The sequence below is a fragment of the Pelodiscus sinensis genome, chromosome 24 (assembly GCF_052426305.1).
Source record: "Pelodiscus sinensis isolate ZL-2025 chromosome 24, ASM5242630v1, whole genome shotgun sequence".
NCBI lineage: Eukaryota > Metazoa > Chordata > Testudines > Trionychidae > Pelodiscus > Pelodiscus sinensis.
Window position 1 is genome coordinate 17,501,899 of NC_143075.1, and position 27,099 is coordinate 17,528,997.

At 44.8% G+C, this 27,099-nt stretch overlaps 1 protein-coding gene and 2 long non-coding RNA genes across 3 annotated transcripts in view; 2 read left to right on the forward strand and 1 right to left on the reverse strand.

Moving 5' to 3' along the window:
* Positions 1-5,117, forward strand: part of DHRS3 (dehydrogenase/reductase 3) — a 52,452-nt gene extending 47,335 nt beyond the window's left edge. The window contains exons 5-6 of the mRNA XM_014575889.4: positions 200-325; positions 2,245-5,117. Of these exons, the coding sequence (XP_014431375.1) occupies positions 200-325; positions 2,245-2,329 (211 nt within the window). The 3' untranslated portion in view covers positions 2,330-5,117. The remainder of the gene's footprint in view (positions 1-199; positions 326-2,244) is intronic.
* Positions 5,118-7,772: 2,655 nt separating this feature from the next.
* Positions 7,773-12,877, reverse strand: LOC142819452 (uncharacterized). The gene is made up of 4 exons (XR_012897373.2): positions 12,753-12,877; positions 12,265-12,436; positions 8,549-8,624; positions 7,773-7,911 (listed from the first exon to the last, which is right to left on the reverse strand). It is a non-coding gene; the product is annotated as an uncharacterized LOC142819452 (long non-coding RNA).
* Positions 12,878-13,687: 810 nt separating this feature from the next.
* LOC142819451 (uncharacterized) lies at positions 13,688-23,229 on the forward strand. Its single transcript, XR_012897371.2, has 3 exons — positions 13,688-13,826; positions 18,393-18,480; positions 22,618-23,229. It is a non-coding gene; the product is annotated as an uncharacterized LOC142819451 (long non-coding RNA).
* Positions 23,230-27,099: the final 3,870 nt, after the last annotated feature.

Genomic DNA, 27,099 nt, shown 5'->3' on the forward strand with positions numbered 1-27,099 from the left:
GGACTTCTTGTTGTTCTTGCAGATTCAGACTAACACGGCTACCCCTCTGATAATAGAGCCAGGGTCTCATCTTCGCTCTGCTCCTCCTTGCCCGTTGTGTAGGTGGTCGAATGCCAGCAGCAATTCAAAGAACCCAAGCACCTGGCTTGTGCTGCATCCTAATCAGGTAATGCATTTACTTTGTCATTTCTTCACTCAGGTTCCCCAATCTATTCCCCCCCCTGAAGCCGGAGACTGTGGCCAGGAGAACAGTAGAAGCTGTTCAGCTGAACCAAGCCTTCCTCCTCCTTCCGTGGACAATGCATGTACTTGTCATTTTGAAAAGGTAACTATTTCACTCTTCTGTGGCTGCCTCACCCACTCCTCTTTTATCCTTTGGGCAGGGGTGGGAGGCAATTCCATTTTCTGTCTGCTAAACTGAATCAGTTTGGCAGTCGCATGATACAATAGTTACCTAGGGCGAGATTGTCCCCTCCTACAGAAACCAGAAGGCGTCAAGGATGGGAGAACATTTCGCCAGGTTCCCTTTGTATCGTTGTCCTAATCTTGTTTCATCGGATTAACTTCCCCCTCCTGTTCCCTAATGTGGAAGCAGATTCAGCCCTGAAAACTAGTGGGACCCTGAGATCTGTTTCCAAGAAATGTCTGTCTTTTTAAAATCAAATAGACAAATGTATTAATTAGTGAGGCCCTCCGCAGGCTCCAGGAACTGTAAAACATGTATCAAATGTTAATCTTCTAAATCTAGAGACCACTATTTCTGTAAAGCTTTGAGAGCGTACAAATGTAAACTAAATTAATTATTTGTATGTGATCGCTTTTTTTTAAGGGAACTTTTAACTGCTTGCAGAAAGTGAATCCTAGTCTCTCGCGCTCTGAAATAATTAGGAAAAGCATATTTTGAATGTATTGTCTGTGAGCATGGTTATCAGCAATCCTCTTAAAAATATAGCTCATCCAATCAGAGAATTGAAACAATGCCATGTGACTGACGTGACCAATTGCAACTAAATGACACACATCCCAGATTTCAGCTAGGAAATCAAAAATGTTAAATAGCTTTCCAAATAAACACGAGAAAATCTTCCATCAATTCATAGATGCTTTACAACCAGAAAAAAAGATTATTTGTGATGAATTATTCACTTACCACAGTAGACAACAGGAAAGTAGCACTTCATTTGGGATCATGTGATTAAAAAGGTAAATATTTAAGCAGAGAGATAGCAAGATACATATGCAGTTGATCAATATTATAAATCTTGAGAATTTATATTGAACAGATTCTTGTAATTTTAGAGACATTGCATAGACACAGGAAATAGGAGTATGGAGGCGTACTAAAGCACCTCCCAGATTTTGTGACCCATATTGGGGTTCCAGCCACCAGTCCACATTTGGGGTGTCAACCACTAGCTCCATGGAGTCCCAGCCACTGGTCCCGCAAGCTCTGCTGTCAGCTGCTAGGAGCTCCACTGTTGCCTAGGGTCTCAGCAGTTCTGCTTGGGTCCCCAACCATCAGCCCCACACTTGGGTTACCCAGTCACCTCCAGCTGTGGTGCCAGCCTGGGTCAGTAAGGGGCATGGATGGGGTAAGGTATAGAGGGGGGTTACCATTTAGCACCCTCACTCTAAAAAAGTTCCCGTACTTCTGAGGCATAGGTTGATGCCTTCTTGATTTGTTCTAACAGGGCCTGTCTAACAAGCTGTCTCTTAGGCCACACAGGAGATCAATCTTCTGGTGTTCAATTTAGTGGGTCTAGTTAAGACCTTGTAAATTGAACGCCGAGGGCAGCTCTGGGTGGCGCCGGTACTCTCAGCAGTTGCTAGGGTAAAAGAAGCCAGTGGGAGTGTTTGTTTCCATTGTCCTTCCTCTGTGAAGACAGCGCCAAGCTTGGTTTAAAGTAAGCAAACTCCAGCTATGTATTTTACGTCGCTGTAGTTGCATACCTTAACCTGACCTTTCAGGTCTAGTGTAGACCTGGCCTCAGTAGGAAGAGTCTTTATAGCACTTTCTCCTTTAGGGCAAGTCCTGTCAGGTTCTGATCACTGCAGGCCCCACTGAAGTTATTGGAAACTGCCACTTGCAAGTCTGGACCTTTGGTATTTCTGACAGAACAATTACTGCCTCCTGCCATGTAGCCACCCAGTTTTTTGTGTCTGTGTGTTTGCATGTCTTCGCATTAGAACAGATGAAAAGGTTGTATGGTGTGCTTACTTCCTTTCCCTTTGCTTCCTCCGCAGCATTCTCCCTCAGTCAGCACTTGAAGAAATCCACAAATTTTCTGGAAGCTACACTTGCATGAACACGTTTAAAGGGAGAACATAGACCTGGTCGTAATTAGACTCATTCTAAAGTGAAGCCAACACAGGCAGCAACATCCTGGCAAGATTGTGAATCAACGGTCTTGGCTTTCAGCCTGCCCTGCTCACATGACTTGTGCTGCTCTCGGGCAACACATTTCTTGCTGGTCATATCCATAGCAACACGACCTTTGCACAGGACTGCCCAGCTTGACTGGACTTTTGGGAAGAACGACAAAAAAATTGGAGATGTTTGTACAATGTTTTAATTCTTTAGAGTCTGATTGTTAAATCTGCTCATAGTTTTAAGATGTAATTGTTTTAGGCTGTTCCGAGCAGGGAGCCGCACAATGCTCCCCACTCTGGGAAGAGCAGCTAGTGTTAATTTCAGTTCTGCATTTTTGAATGAGAAATGTTTTTTTAAATGGCTTTGCAGGGTTACTAGCTAAGGTTGTTTAGTGGGACCCCACTGCTAGGGTGGCTATGCTTTGCAGCCTTTGGAGCAGATTGTTCCTCAAAGTCCTTTTGTGTCTTTGGAATGGGGCAAACAGCTGGTCTTCTCAAGAGCCACCCAAGAAGCCCTCTGTGTCAAGGACAGAGCTAGCCATAGCAAGTCTTTACTTCTGCCTGTTGAAAGGCTGAAGTGGGAGGCTCAGACAGATGAGCGAATAAGTGTATTTCATGAGATGGACAATCGGAATAGCAGAATATCTCGTCTGCCACTGAAATCATATATGGAAAGTAATTGTCTTTCTGAATACTTTTGTTCATTTATGGTGAAATATAATTTCCTTTTAGCAATAATCCCTACATTTCCATTCATTTTAGCTAGTGTTGGCTTGGAAATGAACAAACTTTAGGGCCTTCCTTAGAATACCCCTGTTCACACAAGCAGTCCTCCACTTACCAGGAGATCAACACTGCAGAGATCCATCTCCCTGGTCTAGTAAGGACGTGCTAAATCGATCACTGATGGCACCCCTGTTTACCCTGATACTCCACCGGGTCACAAGGAGTAAGGGAAGTCAATGGGAGAGTTTCTCCCGTGGACTTCCCACAATGGGGATACTGCAGAAATTCACCCTAAGGTATGTTGACTCCAGCTACGCTGTTCATGTAGCAGGAATTGTGTATCTGAGGCCAACTTCTTCCCCGGGGTAGACTTGGGCTTTGACATGCCAATTCAAAGAGGGGGTAAAAGAGGCATTTCACAGAACGTAGTGAGCCCCCCATCCCTGCCCGCAGATGGATTTGCTCCTTCTCCGCATGCTAAGTGCTGCCTGTTACTTTCTAACTAGGATGCCACCCGAGATTCTCCCTCACACACACACCCTTAGCTCTCTCCTCCCCTCCGGGTCTCTGAGTGGACAGCAGGTCAAACAGCAGTCACAGTGGGGGAGAGGTATGCAGCAAACAGAAAATAACGAGGAAAACATTGGCTTCTCTCTTCAGAATTAGTTGGGCAAGAGGCCTCCCTCTGGTGCTAAGAGAAGGAATGTTTTTATGAACACTTCTATGAAATAGTTCCTCGTTGGTCTGGATGCATTCTGAAGACTTTTGTTTTACTGAAGATCCCTCTGCAATGTGTTGAGGTTGTCTGTCCTCTCAAACATAAGGTTGGCATTGGGGAAGCTGGACGCACGGCTGATGTAGGCATGCTTTGTAGAAGCCTTCAGGCTTTCTCAAAAGAATGTCTGCCTTTCAACTTATTTTAATATTGGTTTTCCTCGCACTCTCCACCCGCCCCACTCCTCACCCCACCCTTATTTTTAAAAATCCCTATATCACTATTGCACATTTCAGTGCCACCATCTTGTAGCCAGATGTCAAGAGAGAGGGTCTGGAATAAATCGAAGACAGAGGTTCTATATTTATGAGCCTGTCGGAGAAGGAGTCTAGAAGAGGCTGCGGGAACAGGTCATAGAAGTTTCCTCTGAAATTAGCAACGCACTTTCAGGTTTTGTCTACTTGTTCCAACTTGTGACCCAATAGAAAGGATGCACATTGTATTTTTTTTCCCTGTGGAGAAGGCTGCTGCTCCCCTGTTAGAATTAGATTGCTAGGAAAACTTTACATGTTCTGGGAGTTGTTCTGTCCTGACGTAAAGCCTGCGGAGTGCCAGGAGTTTAAGTGAGGGCAAATGTCAGTGTTGTCAGAGGCTGGTATTTGCAGGGGATAATTTGTGAAGCAAGTGAATGGGGGATGTGAGTGCCCCGCCCCTGGCAAGCAAGGCCAGTGATATTCGCCACTTTACATTTTTTAATGAAAATCCACACCAGTGAGTGCAACCTGGTGCACTTGGGAGACAAACAAATTGCCCTCTTCGCACGTATCCTTTATGAGGAGCTGGTTTAGAAGAATGCAGAGGGTGACCTCCCTGCACAATGAAGTCCTGTACCTATATTCCTCTCCAAGTTAAGCATTGAGGGAGCCTAGTTGCATAACTCAGTTGGGACAGTAGAGCCGGCCTGGGAGACCCTTTTATACTTCTCTGAACTGTGGTAATCAGTGGGGGTGGGAGTGACTAGATCTAGTTTACAAGTCTTTCAGATTGCTCCCAGTACACCGCCGCATTACTAACATAGTGTTCCCCTTTCCAAATGTCAAAAAGCAACAGGCCACATGCAGGCTCTGCTTGAGAGGTGCTTTGACATTAGTGGGGACACACCGGTGGGAATGTGGCCCAATGTTGTTTTTCTTCCTTTGAAATCCAGCCGCTTTTCTGCCTGCAAAAGGATACAGGGCAGCCTCGGATCAGCCACTTTGTATTCTTTGCATACCAGCACTGGCTTTAATAAACTGATTCAAGGTGATATATATTGTTGCTCTTTGGCTGAGCCTGTCATAAGCTTTTGGCCTCCGGTAAGAGGTTGCCAGCTTCACCAGGCAAACAGCAGCACGGAAAGCAGTCTCTTTACAGCCACATTCTGCATCTTGCTAAGACCCACAGATCTGGGTATTTCAGCCTTACCGCACTGCTGGCTCTAGCCCCAAGCTGCAAGAAGTCACTGGCAGTGGGAAATACCCTGCCCCCTCTGGCATTCCCTCAAATTTATCTGTCTCTCCAGGGGTTATCCTGGGCTCTTTTGAAGGAGGCTTTCTCCACTTTTTCCAATTCCAAACTCATATTTCACCTCTAGGATGTCTCCAGCTAACTCCCCACTGTGTCCCAGACCCGCATGTCCCTTTTGGGGGGATTGCCCCCTCTGACACCGCCTAGGGTTGTCACCTCTGAGGTACAAAACACTGAAACCTGAAGCCACCTCAAAAAAGGAATGAGCCTAGACGAACTGGAGAGATGGCAAACCCCATGGTCCATTTCCCTTTTGCCTGAAGGCTTCAGGGAGCGAGGTAGGCCGAGAGAGGCAAAAGGAAAGATCTGTGTCTCCTTGTCTAGCTCCCACTAGGAAAAACACAGGGAAAAAATTCTGTTGAAGGGGCAAAAAGGGAGACCAAAGTTGTTGAGCAAAAGGAAAAAAAAGTCTCCAAGGACTTAAGCCAAAAAAATGTTTTTTAAATAAAACAGCATTAAAATAGCATGTCCCCCTTAAGTGCAGGGATAGGAACAGGGGAGCACTAAGACCCAGGGGAAGCATTGCTTTCCCTAGGTCTTTTAGCCAGCAGCCATTTTGTGCTGGCAGCCTTGTGAACCAGGTAAGCAGAGAGGCTGGGGGTGTTGGGGGCCAGAGGGGAGTTTGGGGGAAGGGGAGGCTGGGCACTGAGTGTTTGTAGGGTTGCCAGGTGCCCAGCATTTTCGCCTCCTGGCCTGGACTATCCGGGTGAATACCAGACACTTGGCAACCCTAGCCCCCACCCGCAGGAGGGGAATGATGCCATGAGGGCACCGTGCCAGATGAAGGAGTGGGCCTGTGTCTCTAGAGCCTGCACCAGCAGCCACGTTCCTGAGCATGGATTTGGTTGCCTCCTCCCCACAGGCAGGAGATGGAGCGCACAGGACCAGCATGGCTGCTATCAGCACTACATAGTGCTGTGCTTTTGGGCCCAGCTCCCTCCTCCTCCTTCCACCTCTACAGCAAGCCACCCTACTCAAGTAACTCCTATTCATATCTCAGACAGAGACCTCCAAGGAGAACACAGCCCCAACTGGCCCATGTGGATACAATAGAAAGGGATAGAGCCTCCTGGGCATCCATTCTGCATTCTCACAGTCCTTCCCTGAGAGACGAATGGGGACGTTGCTGGCTGCTCCCCTTTGTCAGGGGGCAATGGGGAAGTGCACCGTTTGCTGCTTTCCCCCTCTGTCAGGGGAGCACAAGGGGCAGATGAACCTGCTCCAGCCGGAGCTGCAGTGGCCATGGGAAGGTGCTTCTCACCTGGCCCCAAGCTGCTGCAGTGAGAGGAGGCTGCGGTACGCAGCCTGCAATACTGAACCTCTCCTCCCTAGCCCCACCCCAGAGTCAAGATTTAAATGAAGCATGGACATTTTCATGTTATTTTTCAAAAAACAAAAATTAATTCAGTTAAAGACCCATGCTGGGTAAATCTAATAATACATATATAATTTTAAAAACCCAGACATAACTGATAGACTCTTTCAGGCAGATAAGTCAGAACTAGGCTTAAGCAGTCTTCTGCAGCTCTAGACAAGCTATAATTATGTATCCTTCTTTATGGGGGGATATGATAGAGGTCTATAAAATCATGACTGGTGTGGAAAAAGTGAATAAGGAAAAGTTATTTATTTGTTCCCATAACATAAGAACTAGGGGTCACCAAATGAAGTTAATAGGTAGTAGGTTTTAAACAAAAGGAAGTTTTCTTCATGCTGCATTCAGTTAACCTATGGAACTCCTTGCCAGAGGATGTTGTAAAGACCAGGACTTAATAGCTTTCAAAAAAGAGCTCTATAAATTCATGGAGGTTAGGTCTATCAATACTGTGTCCCTAGCCTCTGTTTTGTCAGAGGCTAGAAATGGGTGACAGGAGAAGGATCACTTGATTACCTGTTCTGTGTTCTCCCTCTGGGGCATCTGGCATTGGCCCTGTCAGCAGACAGGACACTGGGCTAGATGAACCTTTGGTCTGACCCAGTATGGCCATTCTAAAATCCAAATCTACACTCATGGTCTCTGGGATGATATCATCATAGAAGATCTCCTGCCACACACAAAGACTAAGAAAGTCTTGGCTGAAACCCTCATCTACTGCTCTAGTCGCCTTACCCTAAATATCATGCTCTTACCTCCAGCTACCTCTGCAAGCTGCCACATGTCCTAATGGCCTGTTTACTGCTCCCAGTTGCCCCTACAGGTTGCTCTGTCTTGATGCCATTTTCACCTTCTTCCTGCAGCCGATGGCTGGGGGGTGACAAGATGAAGAATCACTCAGATGTGTAAGAACAAGCAAGGAAGTACTGGGCTTCTTCACCCAACATTTACTTATATCTAGCATCCCTGGTCTCCACTTTATAAGGCCGTACGGCTCCTTAACCGTGTCCAAATTCAAGCGGGCATCACTCCCAAAGATGAACTTCCATCATAGTCAGGGATTCAACATTTCTCACTTGGAGAACTACACATATTGGCCTTCTCGCTGTACAGGCATGTTTCAGACAGCCAGGGCACGGATGCTGTCAGTCAGCATAACCTAACAGAAATAAAATATAAATAAAAGCAATATTTGTCACTTGACACCATCCACATGCAATGCTTGCATGGATGGCCGGTGTTGCAAGTATGATCCCTCTCCGTCTAAAAACCACGTCGACTGCAGGGTTGGAAAAGCTATTGGGACAGCAAAGATACACGGGGCCTTTGTTATTGAGACCAGATGCTCAGACAAATCAGTTCCCAGCTTTTAGTGCTACAGTGGGAAGCTTTATGGAAAGCTGAGGCTATTCAGAGACTCATTGGAAAAGTAGATTTATAATCCTGGCTCCTGCCAGACACTGCAGAAGAGAGTAAAGATCACATAGCACGTCCCTGAGGCATAACAAGGGAGATTACCACTTCGCAAGTGGTAGCTGGAACAAATCCAGAATGTTGAGGCAAGGTCAGTAGTTGGCCTCAGACGCCTCAGAGCTTCTTGCATGGTTCCAAACCAGCCCTATGCGGAGTTAGACCCTCCCCCACACCAGTCAGTTCCAGACAGCTCTGGAAATTCCAGAGGAGGTACCCTATGGAGCTGTGCAAGAATCACAGGCACAATTTTGTTCCGTTCCCAAATTCACAAAGCCAGTGGAATTGCCAAGACATCCATCTACTTCAAAGCAGTGTGATCTTACCCGTTCCTCAGCAAAGACGGCTCTCGGTCTTACTTTTAGCATCGGATAATCAGGAACACAGATAGCAGAGTTCTGTCTGAAACACCAGAACAAATTCCTAGCGGAGACTCATCTCCGTGTCCCTGTTTTTCAGACAATTCTCACACTCTGTAAGAGATGGTAGGTTTTTTTCTTTAACTTCAATCATTACCATTTGACATGACCGGGCTCTCTTCCAGACTCATGTCAGTATTAATATTGGCTTTACAGAAGTAGGAAATTCAAGTCTACCTGTTCTTCAAATATTCTGTGCTTGAGGCTCTGTACACGGAGACTATGTCTACTCTGGAACTGATGCATTATAAGGCCTCTCATTCCTCACTCTGAGGTCGCTCAAAATAAATTTGCGCAAATGGAAGTCAACCACAGGAAAAAATTCCCTGCTTTAAGTTGTTTTGCTATAAGTCCAAGCTTTTTGGAATGTATCTTGGACTTATAGTGAGGACGGCCTGTAATATTTTTTATGATAATCTGGCTGAAGAGGGTTATGGTTATCAGGTTCAATTAACCTAGCACTGAACTGTTTAATGACTCTACTTCACAAGAGATTCCTGTGGCGGAAAACAACCATCCCTCCAACAGCCGGCAAATTCAAAACAGTTACTTGGACAAACCACTTATTACCGTCCTGGAGCTTAGAAAGAATCAACATGGAACTGCTTCTACTGGCTGAAGATAAAGCCCAGGGTTTATCAGCCACATCAAACAGTGACACACAGCCGTGAATACCACTCAGGTGGGTGTGTGAGCGTGTCCAAGCAACAGTTCACGTCGTTGTAGTACAACGTTTGTGGAATGTTCAAGCAGAGGTGGGAGTACGACGGTGCGGCGCTCTGGTAAGAGCCGGCTGGGGCACTCTGCTGCACGAGGACATGAGGCACGCTCCCTGACAGGCTCCCAGGTCTCCTGTAGGCCGCCCTGCTCAGTAGCAGGCAGATGAAAGGGGCTGGCTGCGGGGTGCCCCCCACTGGTCCGGGACTGTCCCTACCCACAGGCCCCTCCCCCATGACTTCCTTTAGGGAGGGCAGAAGAGGCCAAAGCCCCCCCCCCCCGGCCCGTCCTACTGTAGCTGTGTGTTGCCCCCTTCCATAACTATCAGGGAGTGAGAAGACTGCATGCAGAGTCCCTGCATCCCCCTCCCTCTTGGGTCACTCACTCCTCTTCCCCCTCCCTGCACTACCCATGTGAGCTTGCCTCTCACTTCCTGACAGGGATGGAAGAGAACAGCAAGTCACAAGCAGTGTCAGTAGGAACTGGGGGGCTTCAGCCCCCCTGCCCTCCTTAAAGTGCACCTGCGCCTCCCTGTGTTCACCTGTGCCTCCCCACATGTGAACACCCTGCCCTGAGCCCCCCACATCTCTGGTCCCCTGCCCCAATTCCTGCACCCCCCCCCCCACAATGTTCTGCCCTGAGACCCTCCTCACAACCCCCAACTCCCTGCCCGGAGCCCCCTGCACTCCACCCCACACTTCAGTTTCTTACAGGTACTGCCATATTGCATCTCACTGAATCAGAGGGTTGGAAGAGATCTCAGAAGGTCATTGAGTCTAAAAGCAGGACCAACCCCAACCAAATCATCCCAGCCAGGGCTTTGTCAAGCCAGGACTTAAACACCTCTAGGGATGGAGATTCTACCACCTCCCTAGTTAACTCATTTCACCGCTTCACCACCCTTCTAGTGAAAAAGTTTTCCCTAATATCCAACTTAGACCTCCCCTACTGCAACTTGAGACCATTGCTCCTTGTTCTGTCACGACTGAGAACAGCCTCTCTCCATCCTCTTTGGAACCTCCCTTCAGGTAGTTGAAGGCTGCTATCAACCCCCTCTCCCTCCCTCCCCACTCTTCTCTTCTGCAGATTAAAGAAGCCCAAATTCTTCAGCTTCTCCTCATAGGTCATGTGCTCCAGCCTCCTAATCATTTTGGTCGCCCTCCACTGGACCCTCTCCAATGCGTCCACATCCTTTTTGTAAAGGGGGGCCCAGAATTGGATGCAATACTCCAGATGTGACCTCACCAGGAGAATAATCATTTTCCTAGATCTGCTGGCAATGTTCCTACTAATGCAACCTAATATGCCGTTAGCCTTCTTGGCTACCAGGGCACACTGTTGACTCATATCCAGCTTCTCATCCACTGAAATCCCCAGGTCCTTTTCTGCTGAACTGCTACTTAGCCAGTTGGCCCCCAGCCTGTAGCAGTGATTGGAATTTTTCTGTCTCAAGTGCAGGACTCTGCACTTGTCCTTGTTGAACCTCATCAGATTTCTTTTGGCCTAATCCTCCAATTTGTCCAGGACCCTATCTCTACCCAGCATATCTACCTCTCCCCCTAGCTTAGTATCATCTGCGAACTTGCTGAGGGCATGTCTACACTAGGGAATTCTTTCAAATAGCTTATTTTGAAATAACTCCCGAAATAACTATTTTGAAATAAGCTTATTCCCCAAGGAAAGGAGGAGGTATAATTTCAAAATAACGGGCTTGGTAGTGTGGACGTTCTGCTTGTTATTTTGAAATAACTCCCACATGTAGACCTGGGCTGTGGGTCCACTTGATACCAACTACCAACCAGACATTGAGTCATTGACAGGGGCGACCTGACCATATAGGCGAACTAAGCGGTCACCTAGAGCGCCAAGTTAAATGGGGTGCTAAATGGTGGCACAATATCATTGAGGCATTTGGAGCTGGGGGGCGCCGATTGCATGGTTCACCTAGGGCACCAGTTGCTGGTAGCTAATCTAGGGCTGCCGCTGGTCATTGATCAATACCCATTGAGCCTGATGATCTAGCCAGCTTATTCATCTTATAGTGCATTTAGCCAGTCCATACTTTGTTAACTTGCTGGCAAGAATACTGTGGGAAACCATATCAAAAGCATTCCTAAAGTCAAGGTATATCACGTCTACTGCCTTTCCCATATCCACAGAGCCATTTACCTTGTCATAGAAGGCAATCGGGTTGGTCAGGTGTGACATGGTCTTGGTCAATCCATGTTGACAATTCCTGGTCATTTCCCCTCTTCCAAGTGCTTCCCCAACCTCCTCCCCGGAGCCCCCTGGTTGTGGGGGGGGGGGGGCAATACAACAGTACCCATAAGAAATTTAAATTACTTTCACCCCAACAATTCAAGAAAATGAAAGTTTTGGGCAGACCCCAACATTAAATTTTGAGACAGCTACCCATGATGTTGTAACAAATGTTGTCAGACCCGTCATACATAGACTTCCTGAGAACCATGATCTCCAGTCAGATAAGTTTATAAAGTTGGGAGCTTTGCCTGAAGAGGCCCTGTATTTTTCATTTCATTTACACAAGTCGCCCTCACTGTCATGGCAGTCATTCCCAAAGTAACTACATGGAATATCCATCCTTCTGTCAAGCATCAACACCTAATCCATGGCGCATTGGCAATCTCTGGGCAGACAGTTGTGTCTCCTGCAATGTGATCTGCTAGGCACCTGTTTGGTCATCGGTACATAATTCACCTCAATCTACATTTTGGTCATCCAATCTTTAGCTAGGGCTTCTGTCAAAAATGGAGGAGGTTAGCTAGTCTCCTCCATAACCTCATTGTTCAGGAGACGATATTAGAGGATATATAAAATGAGATTCCCCTGGAATGGAATTATGGACCTTACACAATGAAAAATAGGAAAAATTGATCTGTGCATACCTGAAAAATTGCTGCTTTGCTTCATAAGGTCGACAGATTTGGTGACCTATCAGGTGATCCAGAATGGAAAGGACATTAACTTCCAAAGATACAGTTTAATTTCATCAGAGGAAATTAGCACTGTAGTCGGAGAAATTATTCTGCTTTTTCTTCAAAGGGTGATTAAGATCATCTGCATTTTAGGAAAGTAGAAGGGAATCATTGTGGTTGTGAAAGTTGTTGCAATAGGAAGGAACTTCATAGGATGAGGCATTCCCATGCTGCCTGGAATTGGCAGGTCTGGTTGTATCCCCAAGCTGCAAGCAGCCTGGAGTACTTCCTGTCATGGATCTGTAGGCCACATTATTTGGCCACATTACGTATACCCATTGTTAAACATGGGTAAATTTCCCTATTGTTAACTTAAAACCTTTAAAACACATTGCCATTTAAGGCTATGTGATCTATTGTAATTTTTGCTTTGTTATAAGAAAATTTTAAACACTCACCTCACCGTTCTAATTCTCTCACAGTCTGGCTGGGTGAATGGGGCTGGGTCACTACCCCTCTTGGTTACCTCAGTTTCCGGCTTCAGATGCAATCCCTACCTGCTCCACATCAGCATGGTGCTAACTTTTTAGCTGAATCCCTATCTGATACCAGTGTTTGCCCACTCTGTGAATTTCTCCTGCAAGGACTTGATCTTAGACACGTGTCCCCAAAAACAGGAACTTTGCTTTGACTAAGCCAATAAGAGCCATGCTGAGCCAGGCCTCCCTCTTTGCAGGTTTGACAGCAGCAACCCTATGATTTTGTGACAGACACCTTGGCTACTTCCCCACCCCACCTGGTTTCAGAATGTTTTCCCCTTCATTTTTTCTTCTTGCAAAGGGCTGTAATTGGAGTGCCTCTGAGTCAGCATGCTGTGTAAGCAGATTATCCTTCGCCTCACCTTCCCCCGAGGCGGCCTCACACCTGTGTACACACCTTCTCATGTGCTAACATTACAGCCCACTTTAAATATCTTTAGGTTTGAAGAGTGGGACTAAGGAGGCACAAAAGCCTGAAGACCTAGTCCTGCTTCTGCCTCCTTGTGGTGAGCAGCTGCTCATCTCTTCCAACTTGGGTCTGCCATGGGAAGATTGTTACTCAGAAAAACATGGGCTAAACTGGCAGACGGATTATTTCAGAGGGAAATCACGCTGCCAAAAGTGATGGAGCCAGAGGCATGATAAAGCAAGAGTACATTTAGCATCCACAGCCTTTTGTATATCAGCACGAAAGTGGAAAGATACAACCAGTCAAACACATGAACCCTCTCTGCACTCAGAAGACTGGACATGTGGTAGGATAGGCCTGGCAGAATATTACGTGAAGTACTAGCTATACTCGGATGTAAGGGCTCCTTTGCTAACTTAGTAATAAGAGATGTAGGGTCTGCAAATAAATTACCTGAGGCTGCAGGCAGCACATGAGTTTGGGGTAAAATCTGAAACATTTTGGGATTTGTGAAGGAGAAACTGATGATGCACGAAAGTGGGTTGAGAAAACTGGTACATGAGAGAGTCTTTTCACAGCACAAGGTGAGTTCCATGTGTCTGACCCAAAGCCTGCGCTGGACAACTTCACTACAGCGAGGGGAACTGCTGGAAGTGAGCCATTAATTTTGTAATTTAAATGCTTTTCTGTGCATATGAATGGTTTTTAAACAGACGCCAGGAGGCTTTTTTCAATTATTTGACAGACACTTGATGTCTTAAACATTCCTCAGTGAATCAATCAGTTGTGTTCAAATTGATTGCCGTGACTTTTGGTTTGGGTGTGTGCAATACAGGAATGTGAATAAATATTCATCCTGTCGGGAGGCTGTTTCTGCTCCTTGCTGCTCATTGTGGAACAGAATTCAGTTTTGTTGAGGTTTTTTGAAGCAAGATCCGTCTACATCTACATCTATGAAAGAATTGTTACGATAGCTGCTTGGCCAGAGAAGGCCAGTCAGTTACGTACTCAGATGTCGTGATGGTGTGTGTGTGTGTGTGTGTGTGTGTGTGTGTGTTTGCATGCATACATGCGTGACTCAATCCTTTTTAGGCAGCAACCATGGCTTACATGCTGGTCTTAATGTTCACAACAAAGTTCATTATATGTGGGTTGATATGTGGGTTCATGTTCATTGTTTCTGTGATGCTCAGCATTGCAATGGCTAAGTTGTTTGGTGGCTCCCACCCCAGTTTCTTGGCCAACACTAACAGTCCCACAGGCAAGTATGCTACCAGCCGAGCAACCAAAATATTAAAAATCGTTAACATGTGGAACCTATTAAGACATTTAGAAGGCATTTGTGTCCATTGTTTCATTTGAAATATAAAGGTTATAAAACTTAATGACCATCTGACAAGGAAACTATATGAAACACTCAGAGATTTACTGAGGAACTGTTATGATCTTTAGGCACGTAGCCTGAAAATTGCTTAACGATAGGCAACCCAACCTCTGGACTGAGGACTGGGATTTTTCTGGCCGTTTCTTATTTTGACCTTGCCGACTGGTATTCAGTTACCACAGCAGCACCGAAGTAAAACAGAAACACAGCTTGTATCTTCTTTCAAGTATTTATTTCCTTTGTCCTGTTAACATCCAGTTCTGAAAGGAATTGTAAGGATTTTAAAGAAAAGAAAATACCAACATGATGGCTTAATTTCGCACAGCGAGCGCAGCACAAATGAACAGCAAACACAAAGCAAGGAAAAATGCAAACAAAAGTTCAACAGAAAAGCATGGTGCGGGCCAAAGCAAACATTTCCATAACAAAATCCTGAGTCTTTGCATTTCTGGGTCAGCTTAGCACAGCAGCTATTCTTGCTCTCTCTCTCTCTTCCTCTTTCCTTGCACTTAATGCCTCATGTCAGTGGGCTAGAAGCGACACGTAATAGGGCCAGGATGTCAAAAGTCTCTTCTTGGTGTTAACTAAAAGTGTAGATCAGTTGCAGGTATGTGACATTGAGTAGACAACTGTAGTGTAGTGGATTGAACACAAGGGTGGGAGTGAAGAAAGCCAGGGTGCTGTTCCCACACTGAGTGACACTGGGCAAGACTCAAAAGGGGTGTGTGCCTCAGTTTCCCTGTCTATAAAATGTGAGCTATAATGCTCAACTACCTTGGTAGAGTGCTTTCTGATTTGAGGGTGGAACGCAATATCCATCTACATCTATGAAGAATTGTTACGATTGCTGCTTGGCCAGAGAAGGCCAATCAATTATGTACTCAGATGTCATGATGGTGGAGATGGTGCGTGTGCGTGTATGTGTGTTTGCAGACAGCAGCCATGGCTTACATACTGGTCTTAATGTTCACAACAAAGTTCATCATATATGGATTGACACCAACTGAGGTGCATTGTCAGTGCAGTGCTGCTAGTCACTTGACTACAACCATTGCACAAGCCTCCTGCTGATATATTTCAAAAGTATGCTTCTGGGCAATAAGTACATGACCAATGCTCATAACTTCAAATACAGAAATGATACATGCATACAAGCAGTAGAAACAGCATCAGTGAATCATAAGCTTTTCACTGACATCTTACTTGTCCCACTTCATACAAAATTTGGTGCAAATACATGACAGTGGGTGCAACAATGATTTGTATGGTCATAGCACAAACCAGTAACATCTTTTGCTTCACACAGAATATTTGGAGGTGATGGTGCCCACCTTATAACTTTTAGCCCAGGGACATGGGAAACCCAAGTTCAATTCCCCCCTCTCTGACAGAAGCAAGAGAATAATTTAAACCTGTAAGCTATGTAATAGCCTGGTGTAAGCCTTCTCAATCCCTCCTATTGAAGCTGTTACACGCTGGATAAATAATGAAAGCGTAATTGGAACATGGGACTGGATCGAGGGTCGCCTGGATTCCAAACACAATGCAAATTGACTGGATGGCAATACTCTTGGATTGTCTCATTGTTCAACATCTTTATTAATGACCTGGATGAGGGGATGGATTGCACCTTCAGCAAGTTTGCAGATGACACTAAGCTAGGGGGTGAGGTAGATACGCTGCAGGGCAGGGATAGGGTCCAGGGTGACCTAGAGAGATTAGAGGATTGGGCCAAAAGAAATCTGATGAGGTTCAACAAGGACAAGTGCAGAGTCCTGCACTTGTGACGGAAGTAGGGCCGACTCTACATGCGCGGGGCCCCAGACGTCACGACACATGTGCTGTGCCCCGCATGCATGTGTGACCCCTGGGTGCACGGCACATGCGTCGCTTTGGGTGCAGGGCCCCCTCGGGTGTGGGGCCCCATGCCGGGGAATCGGCTGACTCGGCCTAAGGCCGGCCCTGGATGGAAGAATCCCAAGCATTGTTACAGGCTGGGGACCGACTGGCTAAGTAGCAGTTCAGCAGAAAAGGACCTGGGGATTACAGTGGATGAGAAGCTGGGTATGAGTCAACAGTGTGTCCTTGTAGCCAAGAAGGCTAATCACATATTAAGTTGCATTAGGAGGAGCATTGCCAGCATATCTAGAGAAGTGATTATTCCCCTTTATTCAGCACTGGTGAGGCCACATCTGGAGTATTGTGTCCAGTTCTGGGCCCCGGACTATAGAAAGGATGTGGGCTCATTGGAGAGGGTCCAGCGGAGGGTGACCAAAATGATTAGGGGGCTGGAGCACATAACCTATGAGGAGAGAATGAGAGATCTGGGTTTGTTTAGTCTGCAGAAGAGAAGAGTGAGGGGGGATTTGATAGCAGCCTTCAACTTCCTGAAGGGAGGTTCCAAAGAGGATGGAGAGAGGCTGTTCTCAGTAGTGACGGATGGCAGAACAAGGAGCAATGGTCTCAAGTTACAGTGGGGGAGGTCTAGGTTGGATATTAGGAAAAACTATTTCGTAGGAGGGTGGGGAAGCACTGGGATGGGTTAATAGGGAGGTGGTGGAATCTCCATCCTTAGAGGTTTTTAAGTCTTCGGTTGACAAAGCCCTGGCTGGGTTGATTTAGTTGCAGTTGGTCCTGCTTGGGCAGGGGCTGGACTTGATGACCTCCTGAGGTCTCTTCCAGCCCTAGGATTCTATGATTGGTTTGGTCACTATTTTTGACAATCGCTTAAGCTTCCCCATCCCCCACATCTGTAAAATGGATCTAATATTGGTTGAACCTCTCTGGTCCGGTAACATCCCTGTTCTGGCAGGACCATGGATGTTGCTGGATGAAAGAGCCCCTGGACCAGAGAACTCAGGCAGGTGGAAGTCCAGTGGCCAGGGGCCGGCAGCCAGCAGTGGGACAGGGAGCCAGTAGCTGGGGCTGGCAGTGGAGTTGGAAGCCCAATGGCCCAGGGGCAGGGAGTTTGGTGGCTGGGGTTGGCAGCAGAGCCCAGCAGGCAGGAGGGGAACCTATCTGACTGAGTCTGTTGGTGGATCCTGGGAGAGCTGGGAGTCCATCAGCAGAGGGACCAGAATTAACTTCCCCTGGTCTGGCAAACTCCCTCCCTCAGGACTGGTCAGGGAGGTTCCAATGCCCATTTCAAAGAAAGAGCAGCAAGATTAACAAATATGCTTTGGGATGCAAGCTACATTCAATGGAAGTTACACCTACTATTATAGTAGGCTGGCAGGATGGAGGAAAAAGTTATCTTGAGGAGGGGGGAAGGCAGGGCTGAGATGTTTAGTGGTGTGTCCTCTGATTGCGTCATTCGCTTGCATTTTTAACGTTCAGTGACACGTTTTTCTCAACACTTCTTTGCAGTTTCCCTGCCATGGAGCCGTGCGAGGCCACAGTTGAGAGGGGCTCAGGCTTGTTCTGTGAAACGTTCCCAGGCAGGGAATCAGCTATTCCATCACAGGCCTGTTGTGGCTTGTGTGGGAACGTGGGTGTGATGAGGGCGGAAAAGGGAGGTGTCACCAACGACAGTGACCACATCAGAGCTATTTCACTGTGTGCTTCCAGACATGTCACGCCTTGCGGCATGGCCACGGCATGGGGTGAGCCTGAGAAGCCAGCTCAATATTTGGCTTAGACCACAAGGAGTTTCCATGTACTCTAAAGCTGTCACACCGATGTCTGACTTTTTTTTTTAATATATATATATAACTTAAGTCCCTGCAAGCTGTCTCCTCCCTTTTCTGTTCATTTCTATCCACTCCAGCATGAATCAAGAAGCAGGGAAGAACCCAGCATGCCCTTGGGCAGGCCAGCAGGCGCCGGGGACACATTGCTCTGTACTGGATCCTGAGGTAGGCTGACATGAATCATTTGAGTTCCCCCAGAGCAAGTGTTTCTCACTGACTGGGTTTGGGGACCAGCCCTAGTTCCTGACAGCTCTCTGACACCATTTAGAAGGGCAGCAAGCCCCAGGCTGCCTGAATATGTAGCTTTGGGATGAAAAATCACTCTTTGGGGGAAAAGTGATAGAAATGTAGCCGTGTTAGTCTTTAAAGTGCTACATAGTCCTGTATTTTGCTTCAGCTACACCAGACTAACAAGATGGTTTATTAGGTGATGAGCTTTTGTGGGCCAGACCCACTTCCTCAGATCAAATAGTGGAAGAAAATAGTCACAACCGTATATACCAAAGGATAGAATTAAAAAAAAAAAGAACACCTCCCCCCGCATCCCCCTTCTGTTCTGAAATGTGATTTGTCCTTTTCATATGTGTTCAGACACAAGGGTGGGGCCAGGATAGCCAACCCCCGGTGCAGCCTGGAGCGCACCATGCCCCTCCCCCTCCCAGCTCTCAGAGATGTCTGGAGCACACTGTGTGGTGCTCCAGCAGCAATTTCATAGGCCCTTTAGCTCAGAGCAATTGCCCCTTTGCCCTCCCCTGTCACCAGGCCTGTGTACAACCTAAATAGCTTAGCCTGCAAGTGCCACCAGGATCTGGGGTTGGCTTCTTTCCCTCCCCCCAAAGTATCAGCAGCAAAACTTTGTGCCCTCCCTCCTGCCCCTCCCCCCCCCCGCCTCTGCCTCACTCGGATAGAGGGGTGCCCATTTTGGGTGGCCCTATTCCCGGAGGTTTCATCACATGAGGTGAGCCTTCAGCCAAGAGCAGTCTGTCACACTGGCAGGGTTGGCAGCCTTACTTGTGTATCCTTGTGTGGGGTGTCTGGGAGCAATGGAGGAGCCCTGGAGGGTGCTCCGGCACCAGCTCTGCCCCATCCTGCCATGCAGTGTGCTCCCCGCATAAGCCTCCCCTTCTCCCCACCCTCGTAGCACAGTGAAACTACATCCCTCCTGCCGCTCCTGGGGCACTCCCTCTCTATGCAGTAAGGCCACCGCACGGGAGAGGTCCTTTGCAGCTACTGGGGGCAGCTGCTGGAACATGAGGGAAGCCAGTCGGGACCATGTGTGTGTGGAGGGGAGGGAGGCACTGCAGATGCCTATCAAAATGGGCACCCATGGACCAAAATTCCATTAGACTCCCCGAGATGCGTACGCAGAAGAACACCTCCTTAGCGGAGTCATGAGAGGGGACAGGGTGGGGCTGGGTGCCATGCAGCCGAGTGTTTGGCTGCAGTAACAAGGCGAATGTTGCTGCAGGTGGAGCTATTATGTTTGTTCCTGAGGTTAAGGCAGCCCCCAAATAATTCCAGGCGATAAGTTCTTCCTCTAGTGCCTGGCTGCCTGGCCCAACCCTCTGCTCCCTTCAGGGAGAAGGGGAGGAGATGTCTTTGGCTGACATGAGCCTGCTGGAGAGGGGTGAGAGGAAGAGGGTCTCCGGGGCTGGGTTCAGAGCAAGGTTAGCCAAATATCAGATAAATTAAGCCAGGGAAACAGACAGCTCAGCACGCGGTGAACTTTTCACCCAGCTAACCTGTTCCTCACCCGACCCCGCACAGGTGGAGTGCAACTGGAGTAGACCACAGCTCTTATTCCCACTGCCTTCCACTACCCTAGCAAGGGCCAGGGATGAGAACAGCAGAGGGGGTTGCATTATAGGCACATGTCGAGGTTAGCACCGCTAATTTCAGAGGAAGGACTGCTGAGTCGCACTGCTGCATGGACAGAAAGGAGAAAGGTTTTGTTACTTCTGGCTGTAGCCCACCTGAACTTGGAAGAAACTCCATGCTGGAGAGGCCAAGGAAAGAAGGACAGGGGTTAAACATGGGCTATTGTGAATCTTTTATGAGACGCCCTCAGGGTCTGATGGGAATCCCGTGAATACGGATGTTTCTTCTAGGGATGTAAGGGCTTAACTAGTTAACTAATAAGCTGATGCTTATCGGTTACAACTCTGCATAGGCCGGCAGCCCCAGGAACCCAACAGAGCCGGCAGCTGGCAACCCCACCGTTTAACAGTTTAATAGAATTTTGATTGGTTACATGATGAATATTTTTATTCATTTTTGACATTCTCAATTTCTTCTTCATTGACCTTTTCAGCATTGGCAGGGCTACTAAATACAAATAATTGCTGACAGATGGGGAGAGAACATTACATTTATGTTAGCCGTTAAGTTTAATTTTCTTTTACTGTGTAAACTATCGATCTGTCTATCTATGTATCTATCGGGCCCATCTCTGGTCTCATGCAGATTAATGTAAATTAGAGAGAGAGCCTTGTTAGATCTGGGATGGTGCCCCACTTTGTATCTGACTAAATGTTCAATTTCCATTCCTAAAGGGCTACTCCCTTGCTTGCTTGGGAAGCCAGGCCCATAGGCCTGACACAGAAACCTGGCATTTCTAGTGGCTGCACAGAGCACACATTTGCAACCCAAAAAGAAACATTTTGGTGAAATGCAGATACTCCCTTCCCAGTAACTCGGGAGGCAAGTGGCTGCAACTTATAGCAGCTGTGCCCGCAGGCTGGGAAACTAACTAGAGCCCTGCAAATCTGCGGTGATCCGCTTTATATCTGCTGGTATCTGCATCTGCAGCTCATTACTGCGGATACAGATGCAGATATGGATACAGATTTTGTATCTGCACAGGGCTCTACTACTAACAGCAACTGCTTATTGCAATTGCACTTCTCCCTTCAGCTTGTCCAATGACAAATGCATTTGGCAATTAACTTCATCAAAGTAACACTGAATTTTTGAAAAATACAATCATTTAAATAAAGCAAGTACTTTTCCCCTTTATTTTACCCCCCCCCCCCGCCCCGCATGTAATTGAGTTAAGGACCTGAGCAACGCCCAGGAAATCTAGAACTACTAAAAAAAGTTCTTCCCTGCCACACAGAGCCTTCAGCCCAAATATTTTTTTATTAAATGAACAACCTCTTTGTTGGCTTTGATGGAGGGGGCACGTGGTGTAATGGTATCAGTTAAGAATCAGGCCAAATTAGCGCCTGGTGTAACTCCACTGATTTAACCCAATCCATCAAGCCCAAGGGTTCGGTTTCATTCCTACCCTTTCAAGTGACTCACTGCTCGGAGGCTGATCAGTTAACTTTACAGGGCCTGTTTTACCCACCTGTAAATCAGGAATGATCTTATTGGTGGGGCAGAGGGAAGAAGGATACTGTTTAGAGGCTGTGATTCTCTGAGACCCTACAATGAAACACAGTGCAGCATATTCTTACTTCAGACCTTGCAGTGGGGTAGCAGCATGGGATATAGAGTTTGCTCACCGTGTGACCTCTATCCCAGGATAACAGCATAGCAAGTCTGTATTATCCCATTTTAACGAGAACCCCGCCTCCTAGTCCTGCACTGGCTGTTAATCCTTATTTGGGGGTGAAAAACCCAGTGCACCATATGCTGGCCCAGCAGAATGTGCACACAGGCAAAACACCGGCGTGGCTGACTCCTATAGTCTTTGAACTTTAAGCGGTGTTGGAAAAGCAGGCAACAGGAATTTATGGCGCCTTTTGTGCGGGGAGTAAAGTTGGCACTGCAACACCTACTTCATCAGCTGCAGGGCAGTTGAGAAGAAAAACCAGAAATAACCTTTGGAACATTTTTTTTTATACCACTGCAGCCCCCTGGAAAATGAACGCTAGTAATTCCTGAGTTGATGGCAACAGGGAACATTGAGAAAACCCGGGAATCAGCAAATCCATTGTGTTGTGCTGACAGAAAGATACTGTTACAACACACTTTAGCTGCCAACTTGCTGCAGTCACTCAATCCATCATGGAGGGCTGCTGCATCACAAGGCAGTGAAACTCAGCCTGGCGTGTTATTTTAGTCTTACATGGACTGTGAGATAAACGGGGCATGAACCAGCCCCCTGGCAGGGGGTCGACCCCTAGCGCCCTCATTAAAGTGCCAATCAAAAAGAGTAATGGAACAGGGGAATGGAAAGCTGGCTTCTCTGGCCTGTTATTGCTTGCAGCCCTAGCAAGCCAATGGAAACAGCTCTCTTTGGGGGACAAACCAGATTTCCAAAACGCCCTCCCCTCATCCTCACTTGTCTCTCAACAGGCAAATGTCACCTCGTGTCTAGTGCTGGAAGCCTCTTTGCTTATCAGTCACGAGCTGCAGCCGCATGCAAAAGCATTTGGTTCTGCTGATGGAAGTCCAAAGAAGGGCTTGAATGGGCAGGTCTCTGGCCCTCAGCTCCTTGAAATACACAGTGCTGTGTGGTCTGTTGGCCTATTACACGTACAATATTAAGAGCAAAAGGCCGGGTGAAGTCCTCCCAGTGCTTTCTGTGTTGGTGCCAGAATGACTATGAAAGCAGCGTTCGCTGTGTCCTCCTTCAACTTCCACTAGACCTGCAGCAAACCACTACTAGGCCCTTATGGTACCCTACATTCTGAAACCATCTACAGCCCTGCCACGCTCCCGGTACTGAGCTTCTCACTAATGGTGCGGCCGTATCAACTCAGGACAGCCTGGGAAGTGCCTGGCTGGCTATGAACGGCTGAGTGAGCCCACAAAACGTGATGACTGAGAACTGCTGAAAAATAAATTCTGCTTTTCACTGAAAGATGGGAGTGTGACAACAGTGCTAATTAAATCAGAATGGATTTGGCTAATTTCCAACTGTGGTGAGAAGGTAAGAGTACCAGACTAGATATTTTCTTTCTTTCTTTCTTTACAACAGAGTTTTCATTTCTTGACTTTTTCCTGATTTTTCTCAGCTTTTTCTAGTCATTTTCGACTTCCTTGAAAAAAAGTCCAGAAAACATCAAGAACAATCATTTATTTCATTCCTGGCATTTTCCTGTCTTTCTTCTTGACATTTTTCTTGACTTCTCCCTCAACATTTTCCTGACTTTTTCCTTAAGTTTTCCCCTACATTTTTCCCATTTTTTTCTCAACTTTTCCCCAGCTTGTTTCTTCACTTTTTGTCAACACTTTTCTCAACTTTTTCTTGGACTTTTCCTATCTTTTTCCTGACTTTTTTCTCAACTTATTCCTTGACTTTCGCTCAACTTATACACAACTTTTTCTTCAACATTTCCTGACTTTTTTACTCAAGTTTTTCTTTAACGTTTTTCAACATTTTTTCTCAACTTTTCTTGGACTTTTTCCCACCATTTTCCCACCTTTTGCTTCACTTTTTTCTTAACTTTTTTTGGACATTTTCTTAACTTCTTCTTGGACTTTTCTCCACCTTTTTCCTGGCTTTATTCTTGACTTTTTCCTCCAGTTTTCTAGATTTTCTCCCCCAGCTTTTACCCATCATTTCCCCAATTTTGTTATTGACATTTTAAAACTTTTTGTCAACACTTTTCTTAAATTTTTGTTAGTCTAAAAAAGGTGGGAAATAGTCCAAGAAAAAGTTTAGAAAAATGTTGAAAAAAAAGCCAGAAAAAGATGGTTAAAAGTCTTTTTCCTGACAATTTCCTGACTTTATCTTGACTTTTTTCAACAATTTTCTCAATTTATTTGTACTTTTTGCACCTTTTCCCCCGATTTTTTCTTTGCTTATCCTCAATAGTTTTCTTATATATTTCCTTGACAATTTCCTGACTTTCTCACCTTTTTTCTCAACTTTTGCCTGACAATTTCCTGACTTTTTCTTAGCTTTTATCTTGACTTTTTTCATTTTTTCTGACAATTTCCCGGCTTTCTTCTTGACGTTTTTCTCTACTTTTTAAAAAATTTTCCCAACACTTTTCTTGAATTTTTCTTTAATTTTTCCCACCTTTTCCCCTTCTTGACTTTTTCTTTGACTTTTTCCCATCTTTTTCTATATTTTTTTCTTGACTTTATCCTGATTTTTCTGGACTTTTTGTTTGACATTTCCTCAACTTTTCTCTCAACTTTTCTTAATGTTTCTCAACATTTTACTTGACTTTTTCTTGGACTTTTCCCCAACTAATTTCATTACTTTTTTCCCATCTTTTTCCTCATTTTGTTTCTAGACTTTTTCCTGAGAATTTCCCCCACTTTATCGAGACTTTTTTCAGAATGTTTTTTCTCAACTTTTTCCTGGCAATTTCCCAACTTTTTCTCAACTTTATGCTCTATTTGTTTCTTGACTTTTTTCAATATTTTCCTTTACTTTTTCCCACCTTTTCCTCAATTTTTTATCTTTTTTCTTGACATTTTTTCTCGACTTTTTCCCATCTATTTTCTTGACTTATTTCAACAATAGTCTTGACTTTTTCTTGGACTTTCTTTCCTTTGTGTCACTTTTTCTTGATTTCTTCTTGATATTTTTCTCATCTTTTTTCTTAACTTTTTTCCAGATTTTTCCTGATAATTTCCTGCTTTTTCTCAACTTTTCTCTTGACATTTTGGGTTTTTTTAACTTTTTTCTTGACTTTCTCCCATCTTTTTTCATTACTTTTTTCTCTATTTTTTTTTTTTTTGACATTTATTGGAATTTTCCCACTTTTCCTGCCAACTTTTTTCTCTATGTTTTTTTTTACTTTTACTTGCCCCTTTTAACTGTTTTCCATTTTTCCTAACTTTTTTCTTGACTTTATTTGTTGACTTTTTTCAACATTTTTCTTGACTTTCTATATTTTTCTTTTTACCTCGACTTTTCCCATATTTTTTCTCAACTTTATTCCCAACTTCTCCCTGAATTTTTCCTCAACATTTCCCCTACATTTTTCTCTCCTTTTAAATATTTGGAAAAAAAAATTCTCGAATTTTTGTTCCCGACTTTTTCTCCACTTTTTTTTTACTTTTTCATTATATTTCTCTACTTTGCCCACCATTTCCTGACTTTTTTCTTTACATTTTTCTTGACTTTTTACCAGACTTTTTCCTGATAATTTCCTGACTTTTTCTCAACTTTTGTCAATGCTTTTTTGTTTTTTTCTGCCAATTTCCTGACTTTTCCCCAGATTTTTTCCCAACAATTTCCTGACTTTTTCTATATATTTTTCTTGACTTTATCCTGAGTTTTACCCAACTTCTCCCCGACTTTTTCCTTAGCATTTCCCTGACTTTTTTCTTGACTTTTAAAAACCTTTTGTCAACATTTTTCTTGACTTTTTCTTAGACTTTTACCCATCTTTTCCTGACTTTTTTCTCAACATGTTTTTGACGTTTTTCTCAACTTTTTTTCTTGGACTTCTTCCCACCTTTTCCTGACTCATTTCTTGAATTTTTTTCCCATCTTTTTTTTTCATCTTGTTTCTAGACTTTTTCCTGACAATTTCCCAACTTTATCTTGACTTTTTTTCAGAATGTTTTAATCAACACTTTTGCTGACTTTCTTTTCACCTTTTTCCTGACCATTTCCTGACTTTTTCTCTAAGTTTTGCTCATTTCTTGACTTTTTTCAATATTTTCCTTAACTTTTACTTTGACTTTTTCCCATCTTTTTATTATTTTTTTCCGACCTTTTTTATCAATTTTTTTATCTTTTATTTTGACATTTTCCTGACTTTTCCTGACAATTTCACAATTTTTCCTCGACTTTTTCTTGATGTTTTTCTTGACTTTTTCTTAACCATTTTCTGGACTTTTTTCTTAACTTATTTTCCCCCCAATATTTTTCCTGACTGCTTCCTAACATTTTCCTCAACATGCCCCCTTTTTTTTTCAACTTGTTCTCAACATTTTTCTCAACTTTTGCATTGACTTTTTTCTGATAATTTCCCGACTTGTTCCTCGACATTTTCTCAACATTTTTCTCAACTTTTTCTTGGAGTTTTCACCAACTTATTCCAGACTTTTTTCTCAACCTTTTTCTTGACTTTTTTCCTGACAATTTCCCAAATTTTTCCCCACATTTTTGGTCAGCTTTTTTTAACATTTTCTCAACATTTTGTTAGATTTTCCCCATCTTTTTTCCCAACATTGTTCTCGACTTTTCCAGATTTTTTTCAACTTCTTCCTGACTTTTTACTTGACATTTCCCTATTTTCTCAACTTTTTCTTTAACATTTTCTCCACTTTTCATTGGACTTTTCTCCACCTTTTTCTTTATTTTTTCTCAACTTTTTTCTTGCCTTTTTTCCTCACTCTTTTCCCACTTTTTGTAAACTTTTTCTCAATTTCTTTTCTCAATGATTTTGTTTGTTTCGTGACATTTTCCAGACTTTTTTTTCTCAACTTTTTTTTTTTTACATTTTTCTCGACTTTTTCCTGGACTTTCTCCCACTTTTTTCTTGACTTCTTTCTCCACTTTTTTCAAAAAATTTTCCCCCCCAATTCTCCTCAAAATTTCCCCTACTTTTTTCTACTTTTTATCACCTTTTTTCAACATTTTTCTTGCCTTTTTCTTGGACTTTCACGTTCCCTTTTCCTGACTTTTTTCTCGATTTTTTCCTGGATTTTTTTTCCTGATAATTTTCCCAACTGCTCCCTTTTTCTTCTACATTTCCCCCACTTTTCTTGACTTATTCTTGGACATTTTCCCACCTGTTCATGGCTTTTTTCCCAACTTTTTCCTCCACTTTTCCCTGTTTTTTCCCAACTTTTTTCTTGACTTTTTTCTGTTTTTTTTCTTTTCCATAGACTTTTCCCCTACTTTTTTGTCAACATTTTTCTCAA